Source organism: Cyprinus carpio, chromosome A23 (genome assembly GCF_018340385.1).
Source record: "Cyprinus carpio isolate SPL01 chromosome A23, ASM1834038v1, whole genome shotgun sequence".
NCBI classification, from domain to species: domain Eukaryota; kingdom Metazoa; phylum Chordata; class Actinopteri; order Cypriniformes; family Cyprinidae; genus Cyprinus; species Cyprinus carpio.
The window spans coordinates 15,210,999-15,238,693 of NC_056594.1; the positions used below are offsets into that span (position 1 = coordinate 15,210,999).

Below are 27,695 nucleotides of genomic sequence, written 5' to 3' on the forward strand. Positions count from 1 at the left end.
GTAAATAGCAGTGTCAAGGTCCAGAAAATGTATTAAAGTCGTCGTCAGAATACTCTCTCTCCATATCACAGTATGCTCTTCTGTATCATCCGCGTCACAAGGATGCGCGGTTTTCTTTCAAATCAAAGCTAAATACATGTAGAAACAACGCATCCTTGTGAAACAGATGATACAGAAGAGCATCCGGTGATATGGAGAGACATAGAGGAGACCATTGACAAAGGAATTGTTGAATAGTCATTATTTTTGTTTCTTCGCTTACAAAAAGTGTTCCCGTCGCTTTATATAACCCAGATTGCACGTCTGATGGCAGATGTGTATTCTGACGACAACTTCCATACCTTTTATGGACCTTGACACTGCTATTTACTTGGCAGTCTATGGGACAGTCTCAAGCCTCCCGGTTTTCATCCAAAATATCTTAAATTGTGTTCGAAGACGAACAAATGGGGGAAAGTTATTAAACAAAACATTTTCAATTTATTAATGACAAAATTTTCATTTTGGGGTGGAGTATCCCTTTAATGCATTCAATTCATTTTAAAGGAAAAAAACAAAACAATACAGCAATTTGTGTAATGACACGTATTTCAGAATGTGTGTGTGTTTGAATGTAAATAACACTGGAACACTGTATATTTGGAAAAAGAGTATAAGTGATTATTTTTTGGAATATCACATCAAATTCCTGACAGACAAATTTTAAAAATAAAAATAATAAGAAATGTCTTTACTGTCACATTTGAACAATTTAATACATCCTTGCTAAAAAATGTATTAATTTCTTACAAAATTATTGACCCCACACTTCTAAACAGTTGTGTATATTAATGTATATATACATTTAGATAGAACCAACAAAAGGAATTATTAAAGTGATTATTTTTGATTGATATCATGAGATGAAACTAAAATACAACAATAATAACAGAAATAAAATAACAGATTAAAAAAATTAAAATCTGCAAGTACATCACTTTATCCATTATAGTGTTAAATTAAATATGTGTTATCAGTGTTAATAACATATTAAATTAATCACATGAAATAACATGATGATTTTGACAGCCCTACAGAAGTAAAAAGATGAAGAGGACACACAAATAACACAACCCTCTCAGTCCTGTCAGTGTGAGAATGTCATTACCAGTCTTGTCAGAGTTGCAGAGTATGGTCTCCTTCTCCCTGCTTCCAGGTCCGTGTCTCATCCACACTGAGATGGTGAAGGGCTCTTTCAGGGTGGTGCTCACCACACCCTCAGGGACCTTGATGGCCTGGGTGCCATTAAACTCAAACACCTGGTCGCTGTCGTGCCCGTTGTCAGTGGGCAAGCCAACAGTCCAGTTGGCAGAGTTGCTGGGAGCAGGCAACAGCTCCACAGTGCCAGTGCTGGCACCTGGATGGGCACACAAACAGTTATTCATTACAGTATCCCAAAACATTGTTTGCATCATGGTTCAGCATGTGCCTGTGTGATAAGGGAGGTAATACGATTATGTAAATTAGTCTAAAATAGTTTATACTTGAGTTGCTTAATGTAATAAGCACATTTAATGATCTTGATGTTAATGTAACTCGATTACAATAAGGATGTCTGGACTCACCGCACAGCTTGTGCAGGGATTTTTCGGAGTATGTGTCGCGATCACAACCCTTGCCGATGTGATTAGTCTCCAGCATGATGCTGGCCTGAATGGAGGTGATTGGCTCCTCGCAGGTCTCCAGGTGCATGCTGGGGAACAGGGCTAGACTTCCTGTACCGGGCTCATATTCAATCCTTTTATTAAATCCTATCAACATCAAAGAGAAAATGTGTCTTTCACAAAACAGACTCACAACGAGTATTTAGTAACGCTTTACAATAAGGTTGCACATGCTAATTCCAGTTAACAATGAACAATATTTAATATATGATTTACACATACTAACATTCAAAAGTTTGGCATTGGTATGATTTTGAAAAACAAAAAACTGCTTTTATTTGATCAAAAACAAAGCAAAGTATTGTTGTAAAACATTATTAATTAAATGTACTGATTTCTTGAAAAAAAAAAAATATATATAAATAAATAAATAAATATATATATATATATATATATATAATATATATATCTTATATATATATAACTGACCCCAAACATCTGAACAGTAGTGTATTATTAAATATTTTAACATTAAATGCTGTATACATTATGTATACATAACATTAGTTAACATAAAACCAACAGCAAACAACCTTGTTTTTTTGTTTTTTTCTTACTTTAACATTTCATTTTATGGATGGGCAGCCCTTACAGATAGTGTTGAACTATTAGTGCTAATGGTGGATTTGGCTTTCAAACTGTTACACAACATGTTTGAACACAAAGTTGTGCACTTGCAACCTAACTGACCTTGATGGCTGAGCTTTCCAGCTTTAAACAACAAAATAATACACCTGCGTTTGCATAAGTATATGAGGGACAAAAGATCCAGAGTTCTTGGATACCTTGCCAGCTTGGTTTGCAGGTGGGCTTGATGTTGATTTTCACAAGAACGTCCTCAGATGCACGGTTTTTACCGCAGTCATATGCGGTCACGGTGAGTTTGTACATGCGTTCCTTGCTGTAGTTCAGCTTCTCTGTGTTCTTGATGTTGCCTGTTTATAAGGAGAAATAACAAGCAATGACCTCACCAGCTAGGCAAGCCAAATGGAAATTATCATGCTTAAATTCAGGCCGCAACTAAAGGTGACAGATTGCTAATGTCAACATTAGGTATGCTACTGATCCTAAAATGGCTGTTTGTTTCCACAAATCAATTTTTATAGGCACATAAATAACAAAGACCTAGAAGTCAATATCACTGTAAGGGATATAACTTGGAGTTTTGGCAGGAGATCGGAATTGGCAGCACTTACCATCCTTGTCAACGGTAAAGGGCACATCTGGAGTGACAATCTCATAGCTGCAGATCTGACTGAACTGGAAAGAGCAGTCAGCGTCCACAGCCTCCACCTTCAGGATGCTGTCATACTTTTTGCCCTCGATCACTGTGGCTTTGTAGGACTTCTCTTTGAACACCGGTGAATACTCGTTCATGTCATTCACTTGGATGTGGACGGTAGCCCTAGGGGACATCAAAGCTTGATTAACAAACTAAAATTGGACAAGCGGGAACAAGCACGCCAGTGACGCAAGTCTTGATTGTTAACAGATGGATGATCAATTTTTATGGAAATTCATTAATTATTTGTTACACTGAAAATAAAGGCGTAGAAACTTTCCACTCAGAAATTGGGTTTATGCTGAAATCCACAAATTATTTGTTAAGACAACTGAAAATAAAAAGCATGTAGTCAAACTTTCCTACTCAGAAATTGCTAGTAAATTTCACAATTACAAATTTAAACATGTGAAATTTTGAAGCAGGAAAACTGGAGTTCGAAATTTTGAAGCAGGAAAACTGGAATAGCATTTTCTTGTAAATCGCGCTTCAATCATTTTTGTTTTATTTGCATACACATCATATAATATACCAACGTTCAAAAGTTTGGGGTCAATAAGAATTTTTTAAAAAACAAAGTTAATAATTTTAATCAGCAAAGATGCATTAAACTTATCAAAAGTGACAGTAAAGATGTTTATAATGTAACAAAAAGAGAATTTATTAAGCAGCACAACTGTTTTCAACATTGATAATAATTAAAAGAAAAATGTTTACTGAGCGCCAAATCACAAAACCCGCAAGAATTATTTCTGAAGGATGATTTGACACTGAAGACTGGAGTAATGGCTGCTGAAAATTACATTTCAAAATAAATTAAAATAGAAAACAGTTATTTTAAATGATTCTCATATTTCACAATATTTGTTGCATTTTCGATTAAATATATGCAAAAATCTTACCAACTCCGCACTTTTAATCATATTTTGACACAGTGAAGCACCTAGGATGCCTATGCTAAACATTTTGGCTCCATTCTAGTGCCATTCCCACCATTATTTCCAGTACTCTCTATTTTATCAATAAAAGCTGCCAAACCAGATACGCACTTGTGAGATTTCTTCATGTTGCCACCATCAGGTCCCTCTCCACAGTCATAGGCCTGGATGGTGAAGGTATGTTCCTTTTGCAGCTCACAATCCAGTTTATCCTTGGCCCGGATCACGCCCTCGCCAGTGGACTTATCCAACACCACCGCCTCGAACGGCACGTTCTGCCCGTGGATCCTGAAGCCGCAGATCTCCCCTGCAAACGGCACACGCGTGTTTAGTCAAGCCCCCCCATGAGTTGAAGCGCCAACTGCTGTTCATGAGATAAAAGAAACCCACAACGAAACTAATAACACGCCACACTCAAATAAGAACAGCCAAAGTTGGTTTGGCAGCCAAAAGGATTGAAACACTGAGGGGAGGTGGGAGGCGGGAGGTGAAGGTGTCTGTGGAGGAAGCCAGAAGCACTGTGGGATGGGGGTGAGTATTTGGGGAAGTGGAAGGGAGAGTTAATAAGAGGGAGACTGAGTGTCTGGTCCAAGCCATTTGATCACATTGCATCCAGTCATGCAGTAAGAAACCCAGAATGTGGACAGGCATTTCACAGGAATACTTAATATACAAGGACAGGAAGGAAATGATATGAACCAATGAACAGATATCTGTTGTATTTAATAGCATAACATATATAAAGAAGTACTTAAGGTGTTTAATGCAGATTTTTGGTTAAAAATAACACATTTAAAGAAGAAAGCAAGGTTAAAATGTTAAGTTAATCATGGGGCGATGAGAAGGATTTATGACAGAGATCCAGCATCCTATCAGAAGTTCACAAATTAAAGCAAATATACAAACAAACAAGCAAAAAACCCTCATTTGGAGTTTAATTCCCCCTTAAAACTAGATTTTGGTATGAAGGAAGTCTTCCTGTGCAATGTTGTCTCTCTCAAACCTTAAAAAACTGAAAGAATGAAACAATAAAACAACATAAAGGAGCAGAGGCAGTAAACTTAAAGGCTGGATGAGAGCTGGGGTTAGAAATATCCATTTGCTAGACATCCACATCAACCAGCAGTAGTTGCCATGCCGTGTATTTCAAATTAGTGGAGGAGAGGGTGAAGAGGCTCGAACTAGAGAGCAAACCAACACCACAGACCGGTCAGCAGAGAGTTTGCATCATTTAACAATCTCAGCAATCTGGTTTTTGAGCAGGAACTGAACTCTGAAGCGTCAGAGTCTCACAGATTTAAGATCTGTAGTGCTAAAAGTGAACCCCTTTACAAAGAGGAGGTCTCTGAAAACTAAACTTTCAGAAGACAGAATCTGGTGTACATGCATTTTTTTCCCTTTATTTTTTTCTGTTTTGGGGCTGAAGTACTGTTAGGATCTGCAAACTTCAATGGATGTCTCATGCATAGATATTTCTAGATTCTGTTATCCCCGTATCACACTTGTCATCCAGTTGATAAATTTTCGTTTCCAACAAATTCAAAAGGTGAGAGAAAACAGAAAACAAAACCAAAAAGAAGAAGAACTGGGAAGAGAATAAAAAGAGCATGACAGGAGTTTCCGTGTGAAGTGGCGATTTCTTTTGTATTTGCGTTAGTGGGTTAATAAAATGGTTACAAGGCAGTATCATCACCTTCTTTGGTGAAGGTCACCTCAAAACTCTCTACAAGAAGGGAGAAAAGATAAACCCAGGTCAGTCAGAGAAAGAACGAAATGCACAGAAACACAGAGACAAGAGAGAGAAGACAGATGACACAGAAGCAGCCGAGGACTCAAAATACTTCATTTGACTTTTTCACACTGGTAGAGCTTAGGGTTGGGCAATATATATTGAATATTTATGATCACTTTGCTGCAATATAAAATTAAACAACACTCTAAATATATAAACTGCTTTTAACTTGACCATTAAGACTCTTGAAGAGTGTGTCACAACCTCTTTATGAGAGCATAGGGACAGCTATGATTTAATAGTGCCTCTAACTTTAAAAAATGGCATTAAAGTTGGGACTCATGTCCATGAATCGGTTCGATCTGTCCATTTCAGTGAATTGATTCAAAACTCAGATTCATCAGTACATTTGCATCATCACTTTTAGCCTCTTTGCACTGCAAATGTGAGACGATATCTCACAGACAATAACATTTGTAGCATCATGCTAATTCTGAGGGTATTCTGAGCCCTATTATGACTGTATACAACATAAAACAATACAGTTTGATGAGTCCAGATTAACAGTCACAGAAACACCAAAAACAGCCTTGACCACTGGAGGAAATTGCCAAAGAGTCCCTTTTAAGGTTAAAACAATGAATGGCACAACCATGTGAAAGAATAAGAGTTAGCCAAAAATGTTTTTATAATAATATCAGCACTAAAATTAGCTGACGTTATATATATCAAAAAAAAAAAACTTCTGCTTGGCTGACTGCTAAAGGGTCCAGTTTGGCCTCTGCTGGTGGACCTGTCCACCCTGTTTTTACCATCACAATTAGAGATGGATTTTCCATTAGGATCTGCTGTTCAGAGCAAGTCATGCGGTGGAAGCTTTGTGCCTCATCAGTGCATTCTTGAGCTTTAATGACTGTACATCCCCACACTTCCCCTAAAACCCAGACTGGCGCTTCAGCCTGCATGGCAAGTGCCAACTCCAATAACCCTCCATTTCCCATCAGGCAAAACACAATGAATATTGATTCGTTCCCTCAGACTGCTATATTGCACAGAGGAATCGATGAAGATGTAACAATAGCAGAGAAGTGAGAGAAAAAAAAAGACTAGCGGAGGGACTTAATTGTTTATTTGATTTGCTGCTTCATTACTGCCTATGCATTTAAGTTTTAGAGGTCTGAAAAACTTAAGGACTTGCTCACAATGAGTCAGAGGAAATACTGAAATTGACAACGAGCTGGCACTGAATAGTCCGATAGGAACTGATAGGAATGTAAGAGCTCTCTATAGAGTACATCATGTCTGCAGTGGAAATCGATGCTTGGAGCTGGTTTATAAAAGGCCAGTAGAACATCGATCATGATGCTGCTGCATGTCTGCCTGCAACTTCTCATATACACTAAAATAAATCTAAAGGTTCAAATAAGTAAATCCATAGAGATTTCAAATTTTGGGAACAAAAATGCCTTTTCTATGAATTATATATATGTATATATATAATATACAATAAATATATACAAAACACATTTAAATAAACAAAAATACTTTTTTACCCCAAAAAACAACACACACATTTAAATAATTAAAATGATTTTTTTTCCCCAAAAAACAATACAATAAGTACATTTCTGACATTAATGAAAAGCTACTTGGATGCTTGTGTACCTCAACAATTCTCGGGTTAGCTTTAGCAACATGGTCTGGTTTAAATGAATGTAAATGGCACACCAGTTCCCTGATCAGAGTAAAGTGAGTTAGTCTGCATGGCACCAGAGATGCTAAGAATGCGGCAGTCACCCACACAGCCATGTGACACTTCAAAGTGAATTTAAGAAAGCTTGTTAATATAATCAGTGTGCCAAATGTCTGCACTCTCACTGCTGGCTCACACAAAGAAAGCTTACTGAAATGATTGCTTATGAACTATTGGAGGAATTATATATTTATGAGGGGCTGCGGCTTGAGGGGAAGATTATCAGTGAAAAATTACCTAAGTGCTTTGATACTTATACAAATAACTCAAGGTAAACCACATTAGTGCGTGTGGACCCATCTTTCTCCCAAATGTTTGCAACTATAATTCATAGCAGTGTCCCATATTCAGGGTGCACCAGGAGAATAACAAGGACTGGAACTAAAATCATGAGAACGGAGGGAGTGCGTTGACAATGGACCACTGCATAAAGAGATTTGAAACAAGGTCAAAGTAAATCTCTAAGTGATTAACAATGGCCAGAGCCAATGCTAGGGCTGCACATTCCCTCTCACAGGAAACGAGCAGAGTAAGAAGAAATGTCATTGATCTTGATATCAGAAGAGCTCCAGAAGTTCGTCGACTATCTTACTGGCGAATGAAGGGGCAAATTTATAAAATGAAAGGTTTATAGACTGCCTATCTTCATCTGTACTAATTAAATATGAGCTTAATACTCCAACATGCTTAAAAATGCCTCAATTGGATTTTCAAACGTATTATATCCAATATGTGGATAAGGGAAAAGCACACCACCAACATCCATCATAGCTCGCAGCAGGATTTTGTAGGGATCAGTGGAACCCAGCGTTTTAGAAATTCAGTTTAGTGCTACATTTACTGCTAAATGTCTAGGGACACAAGGTATAAACTCAAGAAGCTTAAAGCAGTACATGGAGAAACAAACAGCCCCATTAACCTAGAGTATTAGAGACTGCAAAAATATCTACAAACCTAATTATCAACAAGAGCTGACTTCACCAATCAGATCAGTACATTATAACAAGTTCAACAGCAAGCTGAAGATATTAGGTATTTTATTCAAAATGAAATTATGGTTTGTTATAGAGCTATGTTAAGGTTTAATACAGTTTACCAAGGATAATTGACAAAATGGAAGTAGGAAAGCTTAGTCATGTCATCAGTACATTATCAAACTAAAGAACCATGAGTCCAGAGCAAGAGAAAAATGATTCAAAACAAACTCACAAAAGACTTTAAATATGGTTCCTAGTGGACTAATTATTCAAAATAAGTTACCTTTAGAAAACTTCTGCTGACTTTTCTATGAAAACATGAATAACATCATTTCATGAATAACATCAATACACCCTCATTTGACAGCTTTAATAACTGGACACAAATCGGGTGCATATACTGCACGGTCCTCACTGCAACACACTTCTTATGATAAAAATTTAAATTCTGTCATTAGTCTCCCTCATTTTGTTTCAAAGTTGTATGAAGACTTCTGTGTAAGCAGTGGATTTTTAAAGATTCTCCTGCTTACTTGTTTTCGTGTATTGTAAGTGAATGGGCACTGAGGCTGTCAAAGTCCAATATGACAAAAAAATAAATAAATAAAAGAAAGAAACAGTTAAAAGCATCATATTGATGCATCATGTTTGCTCACATGACAAACAAGAACCATTGGAGTTTTTTAAATGAATAATGTCAAAAAAAATCTACTTTTAATTTTAGTAATTATGTTGTGTTTTTGTAATTTTTAGTATTTTTTTATTTGTCTATTGTTTTTATTAGGCTTATAAAATGAGGAAAGTTGCATTGGCAACATGCTGAAATAAAATAGCAAAGGGGAAATTTTCAACAAATAATGTCTGAAATTTTTCTGATTGTCCCACAAAGCTATTGTTTGGCTTATAAAGTCTTTGAATATAATGCTCAAACCATATGAACTGCTTTTATGACACTTTTATGGTGCTTTATTGCTATTTGGGAGCTTGACAGCCCCAGTTCCCATACATTTTCATTACACAGAAAAGCACACCTAGAAAAGAAAATCCTTTTTATGGAAGAAATGATGACAGAACTTTCATTATTAGGTGTACTATCTCTTTATGGTTTGGAAAGCATGAGGAAGCAAAATGGCTGACAGCCTCATCTGAGACCAGAAGATGGAAGATCTTACCTGCATAGCGTAACGGGGCATCTTTATCCAAGGCTATCAGCGGAGGGTCCAGGAGAACTTTGTCGTCATTTTCCGTTACAATACCATGATACGTGGTCTCAATCCATGGCTTGTGCTTATTAACTGTTGGCAGGGGAAAAAACAAAAAACAGGAAAATAGAAATTTATTTTATTGCTGAATAAAACCAAGCCCAGACAACAACCAATTATTTTGGTTTCTGTGAGGATGCACTATGTTTCAGCACAACTGTACGCCAGCTTAAAGCCAGAGCACAAAATCACACACTGACATAACGCAGAAGTAGTGCGCAGTGGCATTTTCCACCGCAGTTTGTTTGGTGCTGAGAGCAGGCAGAAGCTCAGCAGCTCATTAGTGTTGACTGGAGGCTCAGAGCTCTGAAAGCAGAGAGGACAGATACAATGTGCTTTAGCTTCAGACTGCAGAAACACTGCAGTAACTGCACTGTCCGGACGCAGGGGTTGATGTGAAGGGCAGATTGCTCTCTTCAATGGCTAATCAGTGCCTATACCAGAAATGTGAGTACATCAGCAGTTGTTGGGTGAAAGGGGATACTCCTGCAAGTGCTGATCTCATTGTGTGCGGACCTGACAGCGAGACAGTGGCAGGAAGCAGTAGGCCACAGGGAAACAAAATGAGCTCAGCAGACTGATGTCATCAACAGCAGGGTCCATCCACATGGCTGTCTGACTGAATCAGCTGTTAACAAACAAGCTAAAAGACATAGCTCTTCAGCGAGCACTTAGCTGTGCCTTAACCATAATTATAAACCGATAGTTATTGGATACTATCTGAACAATACAGAATTCCAATACAACATTTAGTATGAGCTATAATGCAGCTATAATGCAATACATGTTCACTAGTGTATATTCACTATAATTCTATTTACTTTGTATATTGCTTATTTTTCATGGTCTTAGCAGTCCCAAAGTACAGAATTAGAGTATATTTATACATTTATTACATTAAGAGATTAAGAAAATGATGAGAAACATTATTATCTAAAGGATCTAACATTATTAGCAGTACCGAAGTACAGAATTAGAGTAAATGTATACATTACATAATAAAAATGTTAAAGAGGGTGTCTAATGCTGTTTCATGCATTCTGACTTCTTTACACTGTTAAAGAGTTGGATTCTCAAGCAAAACATGGCCAAAGTTTAAAAAAACTAGTTGGACGTATGAGGGTATTTCTGTGCCAAATATAAGCTTCGGAAAGTTTTTTTTCAATTATGGCCCTGTATGATGTCATAAAGGGCGAAATTCCTTGTATGGGACTTCTCCAGGAAGAGCACGCGCACACATCAACCCGAGCGAGAGCAAGAGAACACCTTCAGTGTGCTTCATTCGGGTTACGGAAGTCATCGGCAGAGGACAGGACTTGCTCGAGAAGGATTTGTCATTATGTTTTTAGACCACGAAACCAACAAATCACCAAAGAAGTGTGCTTTTGGATGTGAGGGAACGATAACCTTGTTCAGCTTCCTAAAGAGCCCAAAGTCAAGGGATCAGTGGATGCAGTTTGTTTCCCTGGGGCAGCAACATAGTTGTGCAAGTGTATTTGTTTTTTCCCGGCATTTCGGTGATGAATGTTTTATAAACAAATTAAATAAAATTTAATTCAATGAAGTTTTTGTTACTGTTTTATTTATGTCGATGCCACAGCTTGCAGATAATTGCTACGCAAAAGCTTGATGGCCATCTGCCAAAACATTGAAAACAATGAAATCATTAAAAACATAAATTTTCCACTAGATATCTCATCAGTGAGGGAATCACGATGCCGGCTCAACATGATGGCATCGTCTATCAGCCCAACCCTACTGCAAAATGAATAAATCAGAAAATACACATTGACTGAAAAAATATCTTCACTCAAGCTAAACATATAAAAACTAAATTATGACTCTTGTGCATGACAATTCTTCAACATCCGCTGTGCTAACAGCTCCCATGCCTTTTACTGTTCAGAAAATTGCTGTCTGAAAATATCTGCGCCGTGTGCAGCAGCTGGAGCATATGCAGATGATTTATTGGCTTCAGCGTGGTTCCTATGCATTGATGTCTTACGACTCAACCTGCAGGCAGAAGCCTGATCACTGACACTAATTGACGGATATAACCGCCACAGCAATAACACCATAATGCTCACCTCCATTCATATTACACGCCAGATCCAATTTCACACCTTCTGAAAAACTGTATGCTTGACAGAACTGTCACTTCATTTTCATGTTTCTCTACCCTGTTGATTTTCAGCTGCAATACATTTGTGATTTAAAACTGTGCATGGTTCAGGAACTGACATTTGTACATGTCTATCAATGCTACACAAAGCATGATTCTAATGCTGTATCCATACAACGAGAGACTTGGTATTGTCTGTGAAATTTGTGATCTGGCTCATAAATCGTCTTAGTGAAGTGGGTTCATGTGACCTAAGGGTGCTGCTGCTGCTGTTTTTCTGTGGACAGATTGTCAGACCAGACTACCCTGATAATCTGCTTTAAAATCCAAGGTTTATAAAACCTTAAGAGCTGAGGTAAGTCACATGCTGAAAGGGCAAGTTGGGGCATAATGCTACTAATAATGAGAACAAGACCAGAACATAGCCTAGATTGTATACCCCCAAAATGTGAATTAAATGTGATTTCCTAAAGATGAACACTTTAGGGAAAAATTAAAAGCTATTTTTAAAAGCTATTTTAAACCAAGGATAAGTATCAATTTAACTAATTAGAAATGGAAGAAACTGAGTATGGTTGTTGCCCATGCAAAACTAAACGCCAAGATGCTAAAGTGTTCTAGAATGTTACTAGAGTGCTGCCATGGAGATAAGGATGGTTACTAGGATACTAGGATGTTGAAGTCTCAACAGCTAATTTTCCATAAACCAGCATTCAAAATGATGTTCTTTGGAACATTATATTTATCAAAGAATACTGAAGAATCACAAAAATATTATAAGCTGTTTTCAACCTTGATAATAATAAGAAATATTTCTTGAGCACCAAATCAGCATATTAAAATGATTTCTGAAGGATCATGCGACACTAATACTAAATTCAGTAATAAGTGAATAAATATATTACATTTCAAAATGCATCACAATGGAAAACAGTTATTTTAATTTGCAATAAAATTTCAATCACTGTTTTAGTGCATTTTTGAACAAGTAAATTCTGGTTTGGTGACCATAAGAGACTTCATTCAAAAACATCTTACTGACCCCAAACCTTTTGAACAGTAGAGTAATTTTGAAATGCAACTTTATTCACAACCATTTTTTTTGATAATTTAATTCGCAAATTGAATAGAAACACACCTTATTTTATTGTGGTGCCTAGACAATGGCTTGGGCTCCTCAGTACGGCCACTTATAAAAGCTACACTATTTGAGAATGCCTTAGAAAATAAATCAAAGCAACAACGAGGGACATTTGTAGCCAAGTGGTTAAACACTTGAGGTTAAGCTGGATTTACATCGACAAAAATCTGTTTGTACTCCCAAACCCTTCTGCTGTAGAACAATGATACTAATAACACGTTTATCGTCGCATATTAACATGAAAAGAAATACTAATCACTAAGAACCTGTTCACAAACAAGGTGTGAATTATAAAGATGCTCTATGGACAACAATTTAATGAATGAGTCTTTATTTGGAAATGTTTTGGTACATCTCAATAAGGGTCCTTGAGACCTCTTGGAGAGCTTTCAGCCATGGCAGTGATCCCAGCTAGAGAAAACCACTAAACACTGCAGCCAAACACCTGCTGAACACTGGCCACACTCCCACACACACTCATATAACATATGGAACACATATCACTCACCAAAACACATTTACCAATCAAACAGCAATTATTTTCTTCTTTAAACTTCCTTCAAGCCCTTAATGAACCATTAAAAACAGCTTATGTTTGAAAAGCCCACACTGATGTCTGGTGTGCATCATTATAAACTAAACGAGCGGGTATCAAAGCGGAAGGTTACCAGGCTGGCGGAGAATGAATCTGATTACTGAAGGAGCTCTGATGTGGTTGATATAATTTCTGACCGCCCTGCAGCTTTGGCACAAGGCAAGCGTTTGGGACGGCAGGCGGCCAGTTGGCTGTTTTTACATGCATTTTGCATAGAAACACTTTAGATCCTTGCACGGCAGCAACACAATGCAACTGTTGCGACAAAAGTAACAGATAGAATTGTTTGATAAATAGACTAAAATTGAGATCAACACACTAAAAATATGATTTCATAATGACAGCAGTCAAATAGAGTGTCGTGACAAGTGCTTAAAGGCTACAGGTCACTATATATAGATTGAAAAGCACTCAGTTTTGTTAATGTCTGAAGAGGTTGATATAGCAGAGTGTTTTATACATGAAAGCTATGCAAATCAATGTTATGTAACTTACTACAATACTAACACTTGAGCACAGTGGAGTAAATAAGTTGTTTTCATTCAAAATGATTCAACAACAGCATACTTAAAGGATAGTAATATGTTTATTTGCAGTCTGAAGGCCATTTATTTGAAGGTTTTTGAAGGCTGAAGCAGTCTGGAACAGAAAAGTAGTATAATATAATGTAATGTAATGTAATGTAATGTAATGTAATGTAATATAATATAATATAATATAATATAATATAATAGTGGTTAAAATTCATTTTTGGATGTTAAAGTTAATATTAAATCACACATTATTATTATTACATATCAATTGTTTTATAATTCCGTTGGGTGACAACACAATCCTAGCTCATAAATTACCCCCTTCACCAATCTACAGAACATGGTCAATAGAGCGAGAGGAGCTACTTTTAACAATTCCAGGCAATAATATTTGTATTTGACAAGCACAAACTGTTTGCCACCATCCATTCTCCAGATTACAGTAATTTGGATAATATCCGCAAATTAAGCCATTTAGCCGTAATCAAATCTTTTGAATGCTAGCAGGCACAAATTAGTGGCTAATGATGCAGCCGAGTGAAGAAACACAGTTGGCCTGAAACTGCCTCACCATCCCAGCAGCACCCAAGATTAGGAGATCTGAGACAAATACTAAAGAACATCAGACTAACCGGGTCCTGTGTGTGTGTGTGTGTGTGTGTGTGTGTGTGTGTGTGTGTGTGTGTGTGTGTGTGTGTGTGTGTGTGTGTGTGTGTGTGTGTGTGTGTGTGTGTGTGTTTGTGTGTGTGTGTGTGTGTGTTTTTTGCATGTCTAAAGGGATAAATAAACCCTGTCTGTCATACTAAAGCAGAGGCATCCGGAACAAGCCAGCGGCTTTTTATCCAAACACATTACATATTGGAGTTGGCAAGCAGAGCATCGCCTAGTCACAGTCTTTTACATGCTTTATCCAGCACAGCCATCCAGTCAGATTGCATCACCGTGACTGGATAGGAAGCTATTGCTACGTCATCTGATCGATGACAAATATTACTGCAGGGGCTCTGGTCAGACAGCATGCGCCGAGCACAGATGGGGGGGTCTGGGTCAGGCACTATTGTGCTATGCCTGGCAAGAAATCCTGTTAGCCAGCATGTAAACCCACTGACACCTAATCCCATAATGAGATGCTCCTGTTTCATTCACTTACAAGGTCACAGACTTGTACAACTTTACAAAGTGCTGTGGTGTATCACATATGCTCGAGTCAAAAGTTTACAATAAGGCGGTTGTAAGTACACACCGCTAAATTATGGTCACAGTAGATCATTCTCATTTCTCACTTTTCTGGAAAAAGAAAGGGAAGCCTGAATTATTGTACACACATTTTTTTTTCACATTTTTAAAGGAAGTGTACATTTAAAAAAAATACTGCAGGTAAATGTATTTAAGTATAAAAATATGTTATTTGAATTAAAAATATATCAAATTACAACTGGCAAACACATTAATTCTCATAAATTGCTTTTATCAATATTTGTCAAGAAATCTCTTCAAATGTACATAATTCAAAGACATTATTTTAAATGATGAACGCATATAATAAACATTACAAACAGTGGCTTTAAAAAAATATTGCTTACAATGATATCATTGATTGAAGACAGGCCTATAAATCTTCCATTGCAGTTGCTAAAATTTTATTCTACAGATTTTGTGGAAGATTGAGAATATCACTCGTTGGGTGGTGGCACTCCAAAGGATACCATCAAGACTTTTTCCTGCAGTTCTTCACTCGTACTCTACAGGGCTAACAACAGTCTTCATTAATGGCAAACAGAAGCAATGAATTAGCTGTTGGCTCAGTAAACCAAGAGAAATTGTTTCTACTGCAGTCGAGCATAAAGCAATTAAGCAACATACTTTGTTCAGCCTAATTTTGACCATTATTTGGGGGGGGTTGGGGACGCGCTGGTGAATGGGCATCTTAAAATGGTGAGCGAGACTGAGTGATATTTTTGGAGATCTGCATTAAACTGGCAGACCTCCAAAACAATAGCAGAGTGTGAATGCGTGTTTGTTGCATTATGATTTGATTGATGAGGGGAGGCCAAAGGTTATAGTGTCAGCCATGCTTGTTCATCCATCTGCTAGAATCCCTCTAGATCTGTAAAGACAGAACAGCCTGAACACTTATATATATGGGAACTGGGAAACAAAATCACATAAATACCTAAAATAACATCTAAAATGCTTTTTTTCTTTATCTGAAAGATCTTCACAGGGCTTCCTTTAGGTCTGGGTGATTTGGGCAAAAAAATAATATCTCCGTATATTTTGGCTGAATTGCGATATCCTGCCCAATGTTGTCCAACAAAACAATACATATTAAATGCTATGAAAAAAATATGAATGTAACCATGTAGGCTATATACATATATATGTACAAAAAAGGGTTAAAATCACATTACATTCTAACATTATAATCTAAAAACAAAAATAATGTGTCTAATGCATAAGTTAAATTCACTAAACTTAATATGAAAATAAATAAAAACAAAAGCACAGACTAATTGTGTTTGGCTATGTTGATTACCCCATAATAGTCACTTTACAGTTACTGTTATAAAAATACACTTACTTGTAGGTTTAAAATTATTTTCCAACTACAAATATTTCAGCAAACTGTATATTTTAGTAAGAATTCTTGCACTCCTATTTCATTGCGCTCTGTCTGTTTGGTGCACACATGTGGCGACGCTCGTTCAATGAAGTCTGAGAAGTTTAGCAGAGACTTGCAATGCATGCAGAAGGCTCAACCACTCCTAACAGCAGACTTTCTAACATTTACAGATGGAGAATATACCTGTGAAATGTAAGTTATGCACCGAGGAAAACAGCACGTCTCAGACATTAAACAGCGCAAGCAGTGTCTCTGTCAGCAGCACATGTATCCGTCAGAGCATCTGACAGGGCAAGCAGCTTTAAACTATGTGTGTTGAGTGTATCTTATCAAATTTTTTAAAGCTCTTAATATAAGCTTGTCTCATGTTTAGGACAAATTGGATTATGTAGTTTCCCTGCAGCAGCTCCCATTGTCTTCCACTTTATTATTCAGATGTGCTCATATACCGATAAAACGGTAGGCTATTGCCTTGCACCATATCATTTATAAAAATAAAAATCGATATATCATCAATACATCGCCCAGCCCTAGATTCCTCCAGTGTCCTGTACGCACACGGCATGTTTAAATGGTTTAACGAAGGGTGGCTATTTCCGGTCAGTATGGCCTAGAAACCTTTTCATGACAGTGATCACACCCAGAGTGCGATCTACCGCAGCCTTTGTCAATTATCACCAGAGACGCCTCCGTTCTCACCTCGAGAGCGAGCGAGCTGCGAGTTCTCACAGAGCACACAGCTGCTTCACAATTCAAGATCTATCGGTGGTAGTAAAAGATAACTACTGATCGACACCTCAGCAGACTTGAAAATGGATTGGATTTCACACCTGATGGATTTGCAGTTACTTCTGAAGGAGACTTTAAAACAGCGTCCTTTTGAAGCATCATCTGAAATTCGTTGGCTTGATTTGACGTCTTTGCTGAGCAGACCCCATTCTTGTGTGAATAATGCAGGACAATGGGCCATCATAAGATGTCAGTACAATGGCCTGCTAGGATACAAATCACTCAATGACTGAAACAACATCTATCATAATGATTCACCCAAAAATATTCATAAGCATCAACATTGTGATTTTCTGAAGGGAGAATGAAGCACCTAATAACTTTTACTACATGAATTTCATTGGTACCTGGACTTAAACAAATTTTAAGTTGGTCTAAAATTACAGCCACACTTAAATGTTTGCACACAAATTAAAAAAATGGCACTACCTGTTAACACAGGCCTCATCAGTCAGGGAATTGATTGTTCATTGAGGTTTAAGGCTCATAAGGGAAATCTCCGGGCTCTACTGCCCAATATATCTCCCAGTTGGAAGTGTTCATAGCCAAACCAAAACAGGGGGTCAGTGTGTACTCAAGGAAGTATCTGTTTGTCCACCGGAGCAGTCGTAACAGCACAACAAGGCCCAGGCGTTTTCGGGGAGGGTGGGGGCAGGGCGTGTGAATGGTGCTCAATCACAGCTCAGTATGGAGTGCACAAAGGCCCAGTGAGAGTGAAAGTGAGCCGTCGCTATAGAACACAGAGCTACTTTTCATGTCTCTAGAGGCTGGGCTGCACAGACCTCTATCCACAGGTAACACCTACTCTCTGGTTACCTGTTCCCATGGAGCTGTGGTGCTGACGCCATGAAGCAGAGGGCCACATTTATCAGGCTAAACAAAGAGCACAAACCATGACAGACACTGAATGGATGAGCTCTCTTCAGAGCACTCAGCATGTGGACTGCGTTGACCTGAAATGTAAGCATGTAATGATATTATGGGTAGGGTTACTGTCCAAATAGGCTTCAATAGGGTCTACATTAAGGTATCGGTTTTAGGGCACTGAAGAATGCTCTTTATTCTTTTGTTCGGTTTCTTCCTGAGTCATCAAGAAAAAGATTTATCTTTAAACCTTCAAAGGAAAAAAAAACACGATCAACCTGAACAACGATACCCCCCTCCCCACCCCAAAAAACACTTTCTCATCAGATCTACATGAATCTCGTAGGTGACCTATTTTGATCTCAAAATGGTGAGTTTTCACCAAAAGGTGAGGGGTTTGCATCTATGTTGATTGAATAGTATCCATAAACAGCTGAGGATATAATCCGCTGGTCATACTGAGCATCAGTAGTAAGCTTTTCATCCAGTTACAATGGTTAAATAGTTGTCAAAAGAACTTGTTTTTAAATAAATAAATCACGGTCTCCATAAAAAAAAAAAAGTTTACTTACAGACATAAATTGCATTTTTAAATATTAAAATAACAATGCACAATGCTGCATTTTAATCAAATAAAATGCAGCACTGTTGAGCATGAGAGATCCCAGACCTTTGAATGGTAGCGTATTATTAAAATTCAACAAATTATTATTATTTTTTTTTTAAATGATGTATACTTTGCACTTTAAGTTAACATCTCCTCTAAGAAACAAATCTAATTGAGGACAGATGATTTTGAAATGTACAGACTTTCAATCCAATTTACAGGCCGATAAGTTCAAAGAACTATTCATTCAAACAACTAACCTTCTAACTGATTTTGTAATACGCTGTTTAGCACATCCTTACCCAGTACTTACCATAGCACAGAAAAAGATCTTCCAATACAATATAAAAACACGCAATTTGGCTTGTATACTTCAAACACACAATGTTGTTTTACAAAGATCAGCAATAGCAGTCAAGCGGCTACCATACGAGTCAAAGAAACAGAGCTAATATTCAGTACATAATGAACTATTCTTGACAGATCACTGACTCAATTCAGCTCGCAAAGGGGCCAATGAAATTATCACTGACTGCCCAGCCACCACTATGACTAAGGGCTGATTGTCTGAAGATATTTCTGCCACACTGGCTGCACTAAAAGTGAAAATGAAAATGCAGCAATTTAAAAAAAACAGATGAGCAATGCATTGTTATCTGTTATGCTTACAAAGTCCTTGGAATTCAAGATACATTATTGCGTCTAACAGTGGGCACATTGTGACGTGCTTATTGCGGCACGCGGCTCTGAGCGCTCGGCCAAGAGACCCTTTGTTTCCCAGAGTACAAATTCCATGAATAAACAGCACAACATATGACACATATTAAACAATTGCAATTCACAGGGCAACAGACACGGAAGAGAAACTAAAATGCCCAAAAAACAACAATGTTTCCATTAGAAAACATAATAAATTCATAAATGAATGAGCCAAATGCTTTCAAAACACTTCAAATAAACACTAAAAGCTTAAAAGTAATTAAGTTCGAGCAGTGTGCATCAACAACAGTCCCTGCTTCACCATGAGGAATAATGAGTCCAATACCTCCTCCTGAGAGAAAGTCTGCTCAGCTTATTTTATCCATCCTCTATGCTTTATATATTCTCTTCCCACTGTTCCCAGAATTAATGGGCCCTACATTGAAGCAGAGAGATCCTAATAGACGTCTAGCTATCTGCAAAACCAACACATCAAAAGTGTTTTAGCTCCTATGGGAAGAATCCCGAGAGATTATCCATCAAGCCATCTGTAAGTTAAGACATTCTGCTACAGGATTCAGTTTGCTGAAACAGGCAAAACATTTGACCGGGGGCCACAGGAGTCGAACAGAGCAGCTGTTTATACAAAACCTTCTCCAATCTGAAATGCTGTGAACTGTTAAGGGATTTACAAGAAGCTATGAAATGAATATTCATCTCATTTTTTCTTAACATGAGAAATTTTGAGCAAGTCTAACCAGATAAATGTATCAAAGTTTGTATCAAACGAACATCCATCTGTCACTAGAAGCCAAATTATAGACTGTTACAGCTGCAGGGGAAAGTTAGCTTCTCTGATATACTCTGGTAACTGCTTCTCTGATATAATCTGATAACTAAGTAACTCCTTTGTGAGTAACTCCACAACTTGAATTAATGCATTAATTAACCTCACACCATTCTTCAGAAACAGAAAATATGGCAGCCTTTATAACTAAACCGTAAAATATCCACTAAACAAATGCAATATTACTTTAGAGATCCCTATGCGTGTCGTGATCGTTTGGGGTGATCACATTCAGGGTTTTCACTCAACTGATAACAGCAGGGAAGGGAGCAGGTGTGTTTAAACAAAGCTAGTCGAACTCAAAAGAGACCCTGTCAAATGCATCAAGGATAATAAAGTTATCCAAGGCTAATAAACAATGAGTGAGACATGGTTATAATTTGTGGATGTGGACATTTCAATTTGTGAATACACAGACTCTGTAAAAGAGAGAAAATGGAGGACTTTGCTCGTCTGTGAATTTTAGACAAATCTCAAGTGCTACTCTAAATAGTGACACATTTTTTGGCTGTAAAGCAATCTCAATTTTCCAGTGATGAAAAACTAGCAAAATCCACAGATCCAAAGAGTACTTTAGTATGGTAATCACAATCCTAACAAGGCATAAAATGGTTAGGGACTGCACAAAATGATTGCAATTTGGCTCCAAACTTACAAAACACACCAGACTGAAGACATTTTTGGTAAAGCAAGGAAACCTATACCAATGGTTCTTAACTGGTGGCGTGCAACCCAAAAATGGATTGGAGGTCTATTCTTTTCAGAGTTGTGTATGAATATGCTTATTCATTTAAAGAGAGAGAGAGAGCGAGAGAGAGAGAGAAGAAAATGTCTTATATGATTTGTTGTTTACATCAATGCCTCTACATCGAATCAAACTCAATGGTATTTAAATGCAGAGTAATTAGTCCCTGGTATGGATAATACAAATGCAATATTTGTTCCAGTGTGTGGTAAACCACACTTTTGTTGTTGTTTATGAATTTGCATAATTTTTCTATTCAGCTAATCTCATGTTAATCATTTTTCCTATTGCTCTGCCTATGAAGGTCAAGGTAATACTAATGCATTCAATGTTTGATTTCAAGAACAACAAGTGATGTTGGTTCATTACTTGATGTAACTGTAAAATATCTGAAAACCACAGATTAAACTATTAAAAAGGTTACATGAGTCAAGATGGTCACATACATACAAAGTTATAAATTAAGTCTCAACCCATGAATTGTGGCCTCAGGCCATGCATTCCCAGTTGCCTCACAGTCACATGGCAACAACATAATGACTGACAATTATTAGCACCCCTATTAACGAATGATGATATCCAAAATTTGATTTGTATGTGGGTCAAATACAAACAAGGATGTGGTGTCCAAAAAAAGGAGCAATATTTTAAAAATCCTGCTTTTAAATGTGACAAGACCTTAGAAATCATGTTTCATTTTTTGGTTCTATTTTCTACAAACAAATTCACCTAATGACTCCAAAAATGTCAAGTGGTGTAACCATCTAGTTTTTGTTTTTTTTACTTGCACCTTAAACTCTCAACCTACATAACTTTTGAATTTCTGACCTCTCAAAAAATTTCAAAATGACTTTTAAAAAAAATATATATATTTTTGTCTATGATAGGCTATAGAATAATTAGACAACAAAAAGACGTCACTGACCCATGTAAACAAACAAACAATGTAAATGTTTGTTAACTGCTCAATTTCTTTAATAGCATCCACATACTAAGGTTTAACGTCAGAGTAATTCACACTTGTACCTTTAAGAATAATGAACAAGGTAACTGCACGGCAGGATATTTCTGGAAAGGCAGCGTTTCACAAGCAAATGTTTGGCACATCTAGCCGTGTATGTGTGTGTGCTGTCTGCGCGTGCACCTGCAGCGATGTCCTTCAGTCATATTTAGCTGCGCGTGAGCCATTTCTAAGATGAATTTTTAAACCCAGACATAGTATTCCACAGAAGAGGATCTGCAATGCGGATCATTTTATCGCTATTTATACCAATACAAACAACTTAGTTATCGTATAAAACGTCCCACGCTGCCTTTGAGAATGGAGTAGAAATCAAGCGCACAGGTTTGATTTCCAAGCACTGTACGTTACTGATGTACAGAGAGCTGCAGGCTGAAGTCTCGGCCGCTGGGTGTTGGCACAGAAGACTCTCGTGTTAAAGAATTGACACTCAAACATAGCTGTCAAGTGAGGCGGAACCGTAAAGGAGCGTGGACATTTCCCAGCTGACAGGCCACGGCAATTATTTCATGATATCTTTTCAGTATGAGACGGGAAATTAATAGCAGAGGTTGGTTTTTAATAAACTGCGATGTGCGGCGCGCGCGAGACTGCTGGACGCAACATCCACACACTGAGATTAAGCGATTATTTCAGATCACTGTCTAGAAACCTGAACCGAGGATACTTACGGGAATATTAATAATATATATATATTTGTAAAATTGTATTAATATCTTCGCATACCGGACAAAATAAACATTTACATATAATGATATATTTTCATTATAAATAAAACTAGGTCTTGAATCTTACCTTTGGCTGCCTCCACCGCGCATAATAGTCCGAAAAGCAAACCGACTGCAGAAGCGAAAGGTTTCACCCCGCGGACCCGCATCCTGTCTTCGTAGTAAAAACAGCAAAAGATTGAAACACTCTTATTCTGTCTCCTCTCGCCCGGTAAAATCTGATTAAGCTCAGTGTTGCAAAAATATCCAGAAGATGTATATCTCAGATTAGTGCGGTAGTTTTAAGATGGCTGCCGCCACCGCCGTTCAGCTCTCTTCTCTCTCAATCACCGTTCAGTCTCTCTCTCGCCGCTCCGCGGATGCATCCAACGGGAGCGGTGACGGGCTGACGTCACGACTGGTATAGTGGGAGTGCGGGCCGCCCGCTTTGTCCTTTGCATAGTCAACCTCAGAAAGAGGGTGTGGGTTGAAAAGATGCGGTGTATAAAACAGTGTGATCTCCGTGATTATTAGAGTTAGCTTGTATGAGGGTGTCAGCTTTGGTATTTTCTAACCACATTTTGACATTTTAATATTATCATAGTGAAGCCAAACAAACTAATACCACAAAACAGCACAAAATGAATCAAATCCATAATACTTGCTCGTGTTTGTGGTGGTTTTTACCCAGAGAAATGATGTAACCTCCTGTTGGTTACTGATGCAGCCATATCAGGATTATCATAAATAGGTCCAATGGCTGCACTTGAGATCATAAGGTAGTTTCCTTTAGTCTTGTACCCAAAAATCTACAATTACAACTAGTATTTTCAGACAATCACATAAAGGCAGCATAAGGACCTGGCTTTTGTTGGTTGAAGGGATAATACACAAGGCTTTGGATAGAAAATGAAGTTGAAGTGCAGAAAAGCCTATAAAATATTATCAAATTTGCAGGGAAACATGTTTTGTTTGAAACGTTTTGTATAAGGGAATCAGCATGCTAACAACTGGAGATAAAAAAAAAAAAAAAATGACAACATCTACTCGACCCAAAGTAGTCAAATTATTTATTCAGCCCCATGCTGATTTCTTGTGATGTTGATAAAAGAAAGCTAACTAATATGATGTTCATCTTTAAAATTGTGAGTAGGCCTACTGTGAATGATCCAGCTAGCCTACTTGGCTGAATAGATTTTGATGAATGTGCCATTCAGAAGACATTACAAGATTTAGAAGACAAGAGAGTGATGTAAAATATGATTTTTAAAGCTCAAAGCAGCTGACAAAAGCTGAATTTCATCCAGTTTGTTTAATTTTTTTTCTGCAAGTCAAGTGAATGTTTTTCCTCTCCAAGACTGAGATACAGCATGTTTTTTTTTTAATTATTATTCAGATCATTTCTGTATAAAAAATTGAAATGTGTTCAATTTGGTTGCATTTCAAAGATGTTTTTAGCAACAGCATATGATTAGATGTTTTGAGTTGCTTTTTGGTTTATTTTGAAGGACATTTTAAAAGAACATTAAATCTCAGCACACAGACAAAATCATGGGGTGGAAAAGTAAAGGCAGAAGGTGGGGGACGGATGAAGTACAGGTCTGGATATGCATTTTCTCAAATGAGAGGTGAGAGGTCAGACATCTTTGAGGAAGTTCTGGTTATTGACATTTCCTTTCAGAAGCTGTTGGCTGTGTCATTACGTCTTTATTTTATATTATAACTACCAACCTTCTTATTATAGTTGTTATTTTTTATGATATTATGTTTACTGTTGTTGTCTTAATGGCAGTGGCCCACCGTCTTCTATTGATATTTTTGATTTATGAGCATTTCAGGATACACACAGCATCCGCCATTTCATACTGACTGCAATGCTATAATCTTCACTTATTTAATTTCTAATTTAAACTAAAAATGTTCTTAATTTTGCCCCATACTCTGTGGGAACATTAATACTAAAGTTTTAGTTGGTCTCTTATGGTAAATTAATTCATCCACCCCCAATAGTATATATACACATACACACGTATTTATTGAATTTATTCACCATGCGAGAGAGAGAGAGAGAGAGAGAGAGAGAGAGAGAGAGAGAGAGAGAGAGAGAGAGAGAGATGCAAATGATATAAGCTTTTCTGCATTCTTTAGAATCAAGTAAGGTAATTTCATGTTCATCAATGCAAAATAAAACAGGGAACAAAGGGCACAAGGTCTGATAGTTTATACTTCCTGAAACATATTCTGATGAAGCACTGAAATTGATGTCATAAAAAGAACACTAAAGACATTGATTATAGCATGAGTCATCATCAGGCCCACAAAGAATCTGTTCAGTGTTTGATTACTATATATTTTAGCTAACTTGATTATATTTACCCCCAAAATTAGCAATGAAAACTAATTCTGCAGACTGAGATTCCCTCAAAAGAGACATACACACAAAACAACAGGTTTGCAAAATTAAAAGCAGAGAAATCTCTTTCAGCTATACAAATTTAACACAAATGTCTGATGTTGTAGTGATATAATGGGAATTTTTCCTCAATATCTAGAGCTGTGTTTGCCTGCTGAGCCCACCCGTGGCTGTGATTACGTGCTGATCCATTGTGGTTTTTTTCTTTAGTTTTTCATCTTTCTCCGCCATTTCACCAGTGAGTCATCACACATGAGAGTACAAGGAATCACAATACTTCTCAAAAAACATCTCAAGACATCAAAAAACATCAAAGACACCATACTCAGACTGAAATCATTCAAACTTGATTCAGCATCCCTGCCTCAAAGCTCCTCATGTCAAGCCTTACCTTCAGAGACAATGGGATTTAGGACTAGAGTTTATCACTTCAGAAAAGTGATGATACGCCACTGTTCTTCTTTTATACCAAGCTTCAGGTTTTTTCCTGTTTCCAATAGTAACAGACTGCATAGGCAGTCATAGTGATCTGAGTTCTTTTGTGATGGAGGATGTTTGTAAAAAAAACAACAACAACAACATAAAGACCTGTGGAGAAAACCTCAAGTCCTCTTACTGTACATCTCAAATGTAAGGCTACTTGTCATTTCCTTGGTTTGACAACGACAATATTTCAGTCCTTGAATGTCTTTACTCTCTCTGTCTCTTTCAGTCTTTATGAAAGATCACAGTTTCTGCCTACCAGTGCATGAAAAGCCTGGTGAATGTCCTACAACACAAACTAACCTCCAATTGTAGTTTATGGTGAGGCCGTTTTTACCTACAGAATAAGCATTACGAAACATTACGAAAATCTTACTAACCCAAACATTTGAATGGTAATGTATATGGAATCATTTCTAAATAATATGAATCAGGTAGATCAACTGACCATCTTGCTTCTTCATGAAAGTTGAATAAATTTTTCCACAAACCTGTCACATAAGTAGATGTTATTATGAAAGTTCCATTGGTCTAATTGGAAATAGCTCTGAATGCATTATTAGCTTTGTCAGTGCTATATTGTGCACTCTCATCCTTTGTGCCATTTCTAATTCTCCTTTGTGCAGTGATTCTCTTTGGATTATAATAAAGGTCCAATTTTCCTCCCTAACTCTTTGTAAGCCATAGACTTTCTTTGTTTTTGAAATCCAGTGTGAGAATTTGTTAGTTCTTGAATCTGCCCTGATTTTGAATCCACAAAAGATGAGAAACACTCAGTTGTGGGTGTCTTTAAAACTAGCTTTGAGACATGAAAACAGATAACAGTACCCCGCAGAAAGTGTTCGTAGATAATAGGCTTTCAGCTCTCTGGCTCTTGTGTGTGGTCCTGTGAGAGGCGCGAACAAAAGAGAGAGGAAGAACTGGAGTGAGACATCTCAAATGACACGTTAAAAAAGATCGATGCACTTATTCAGTCATATAAGGGGGCCAGACGACTGTTCACACCGCTAAAGTCTGACAATAACCTCCTGATTCCATCTTAATATAATTTAACTGTAGTGTGACATTCTGTTCTTTTCTATTCTATAGAGTATGATTCTTTAATCCAGAGTAAATCTGTGATAATTTGTGATAAAATGTTGGTTCTTAAAATGAGTCCATAAATTGTGGAGGATCATCCTATTAGCTTTGCCTCAAGTCTATTTCATACATATTGAACGGAGTGTATTCAAAGCATCAGTATTATGATTCATTCATTCCAATCTTCACACCAAATGCAAATCAGCTTGGTTCGAGATGAAGATGACATGGTTAGTTTCTCCCATAAAGCTATCAAAATACTTATTCATAAAGTATATAATCATGTGGACCAATTGATTGTATGGAAAATAGTGACTAGCGCAGTCTTTAAAACATCTCCGTATGTGTTCCATGGAAGAAAAATGTCATATGGTTTTGAGACAGCATGAAGGTGAATAAATTATGACAGAATTTTTTTTTTTTTTGGGTGAACTATCGCTTTAAGAGAGAGCATGAACTTTAGGATATCTTCTTTTTCAGGAAGCTTTCCTGGCATTGAGAAAAGAGACTACAGAGATCAAAACTGTATATATAGCCTAGCTACAATTGATTGCTGATTTATATTCTCATGCTCAAATGATAGGCCAATATCATATTTTAGATTAGCATTTCAAAGTATTTTAAGCAGCTGAAGAGATCTTCTTGCACAAACATGTCACACACTCACAAACTGTGTGAGACAGAGCTGTCAGAGGCCTGTCATTTATTGAGATTTTCTCTTCTGAGGTGTTGCTGCTCTGCTGTGGAGAACATTTTCATCTGTTGCCTGGCAAAGGTGT

General features: G+C 37.3%; 1 protein-coding gene across 4 annotated transcripts in view; it reads right to left on the reverse strand.

Moving 5' to 3' along the window:
* The window catches only part of LOC109113851 (calsyntenin-1-like), a 36,031-nt gene extending 12,659 nt beyond the window's left edge, over positions 1-23,372 (reverse strand). The window contains exons 1-8 of one of the 4 annotated variants that reach the window (XM_042713357.1): positions 23,029-23,372; positions 9,558-9,680; positions 5,617-5,646; positions 4,035-4,230; positions 2,900-3,108; positions 2,489-2,638; positions 1,605-1,790; positions 1,148-1,396 (exon numbers count right to left, since the gene is read on the reverse strand). In XM_042713357.1, the coding sequence (XP_042569291.1) occupies positions 1,148-1,396; positions 1,605-1,790; positions 2,489-2,638; positions 2,900-3,108; positions 4,035-4,230; positions 5,617-5,646; positions 9,558-9,680; positions 23,029-23,110 (1,225 nt within the window). In that variant the 5' untranslated portion in view covers positions 23,111-23,372. The remainder of the gene's footprint in view (positions 1-1,147; positions 1,397-1,604; positions 1,791-2,488; positions 2,639-2,899; positions 3,109-4,034; positions 4,231-5,616; positions 5,647-9,557; positions 9,681-23,028) is intronic. The other 3 variants (XM_042713354.1, XM_042713358.1, XM_042713356.1) reach the window with 3 other exon arrangements.
* Positions 23,373-27,695: the final 4,323 nt, after the last annotated feature.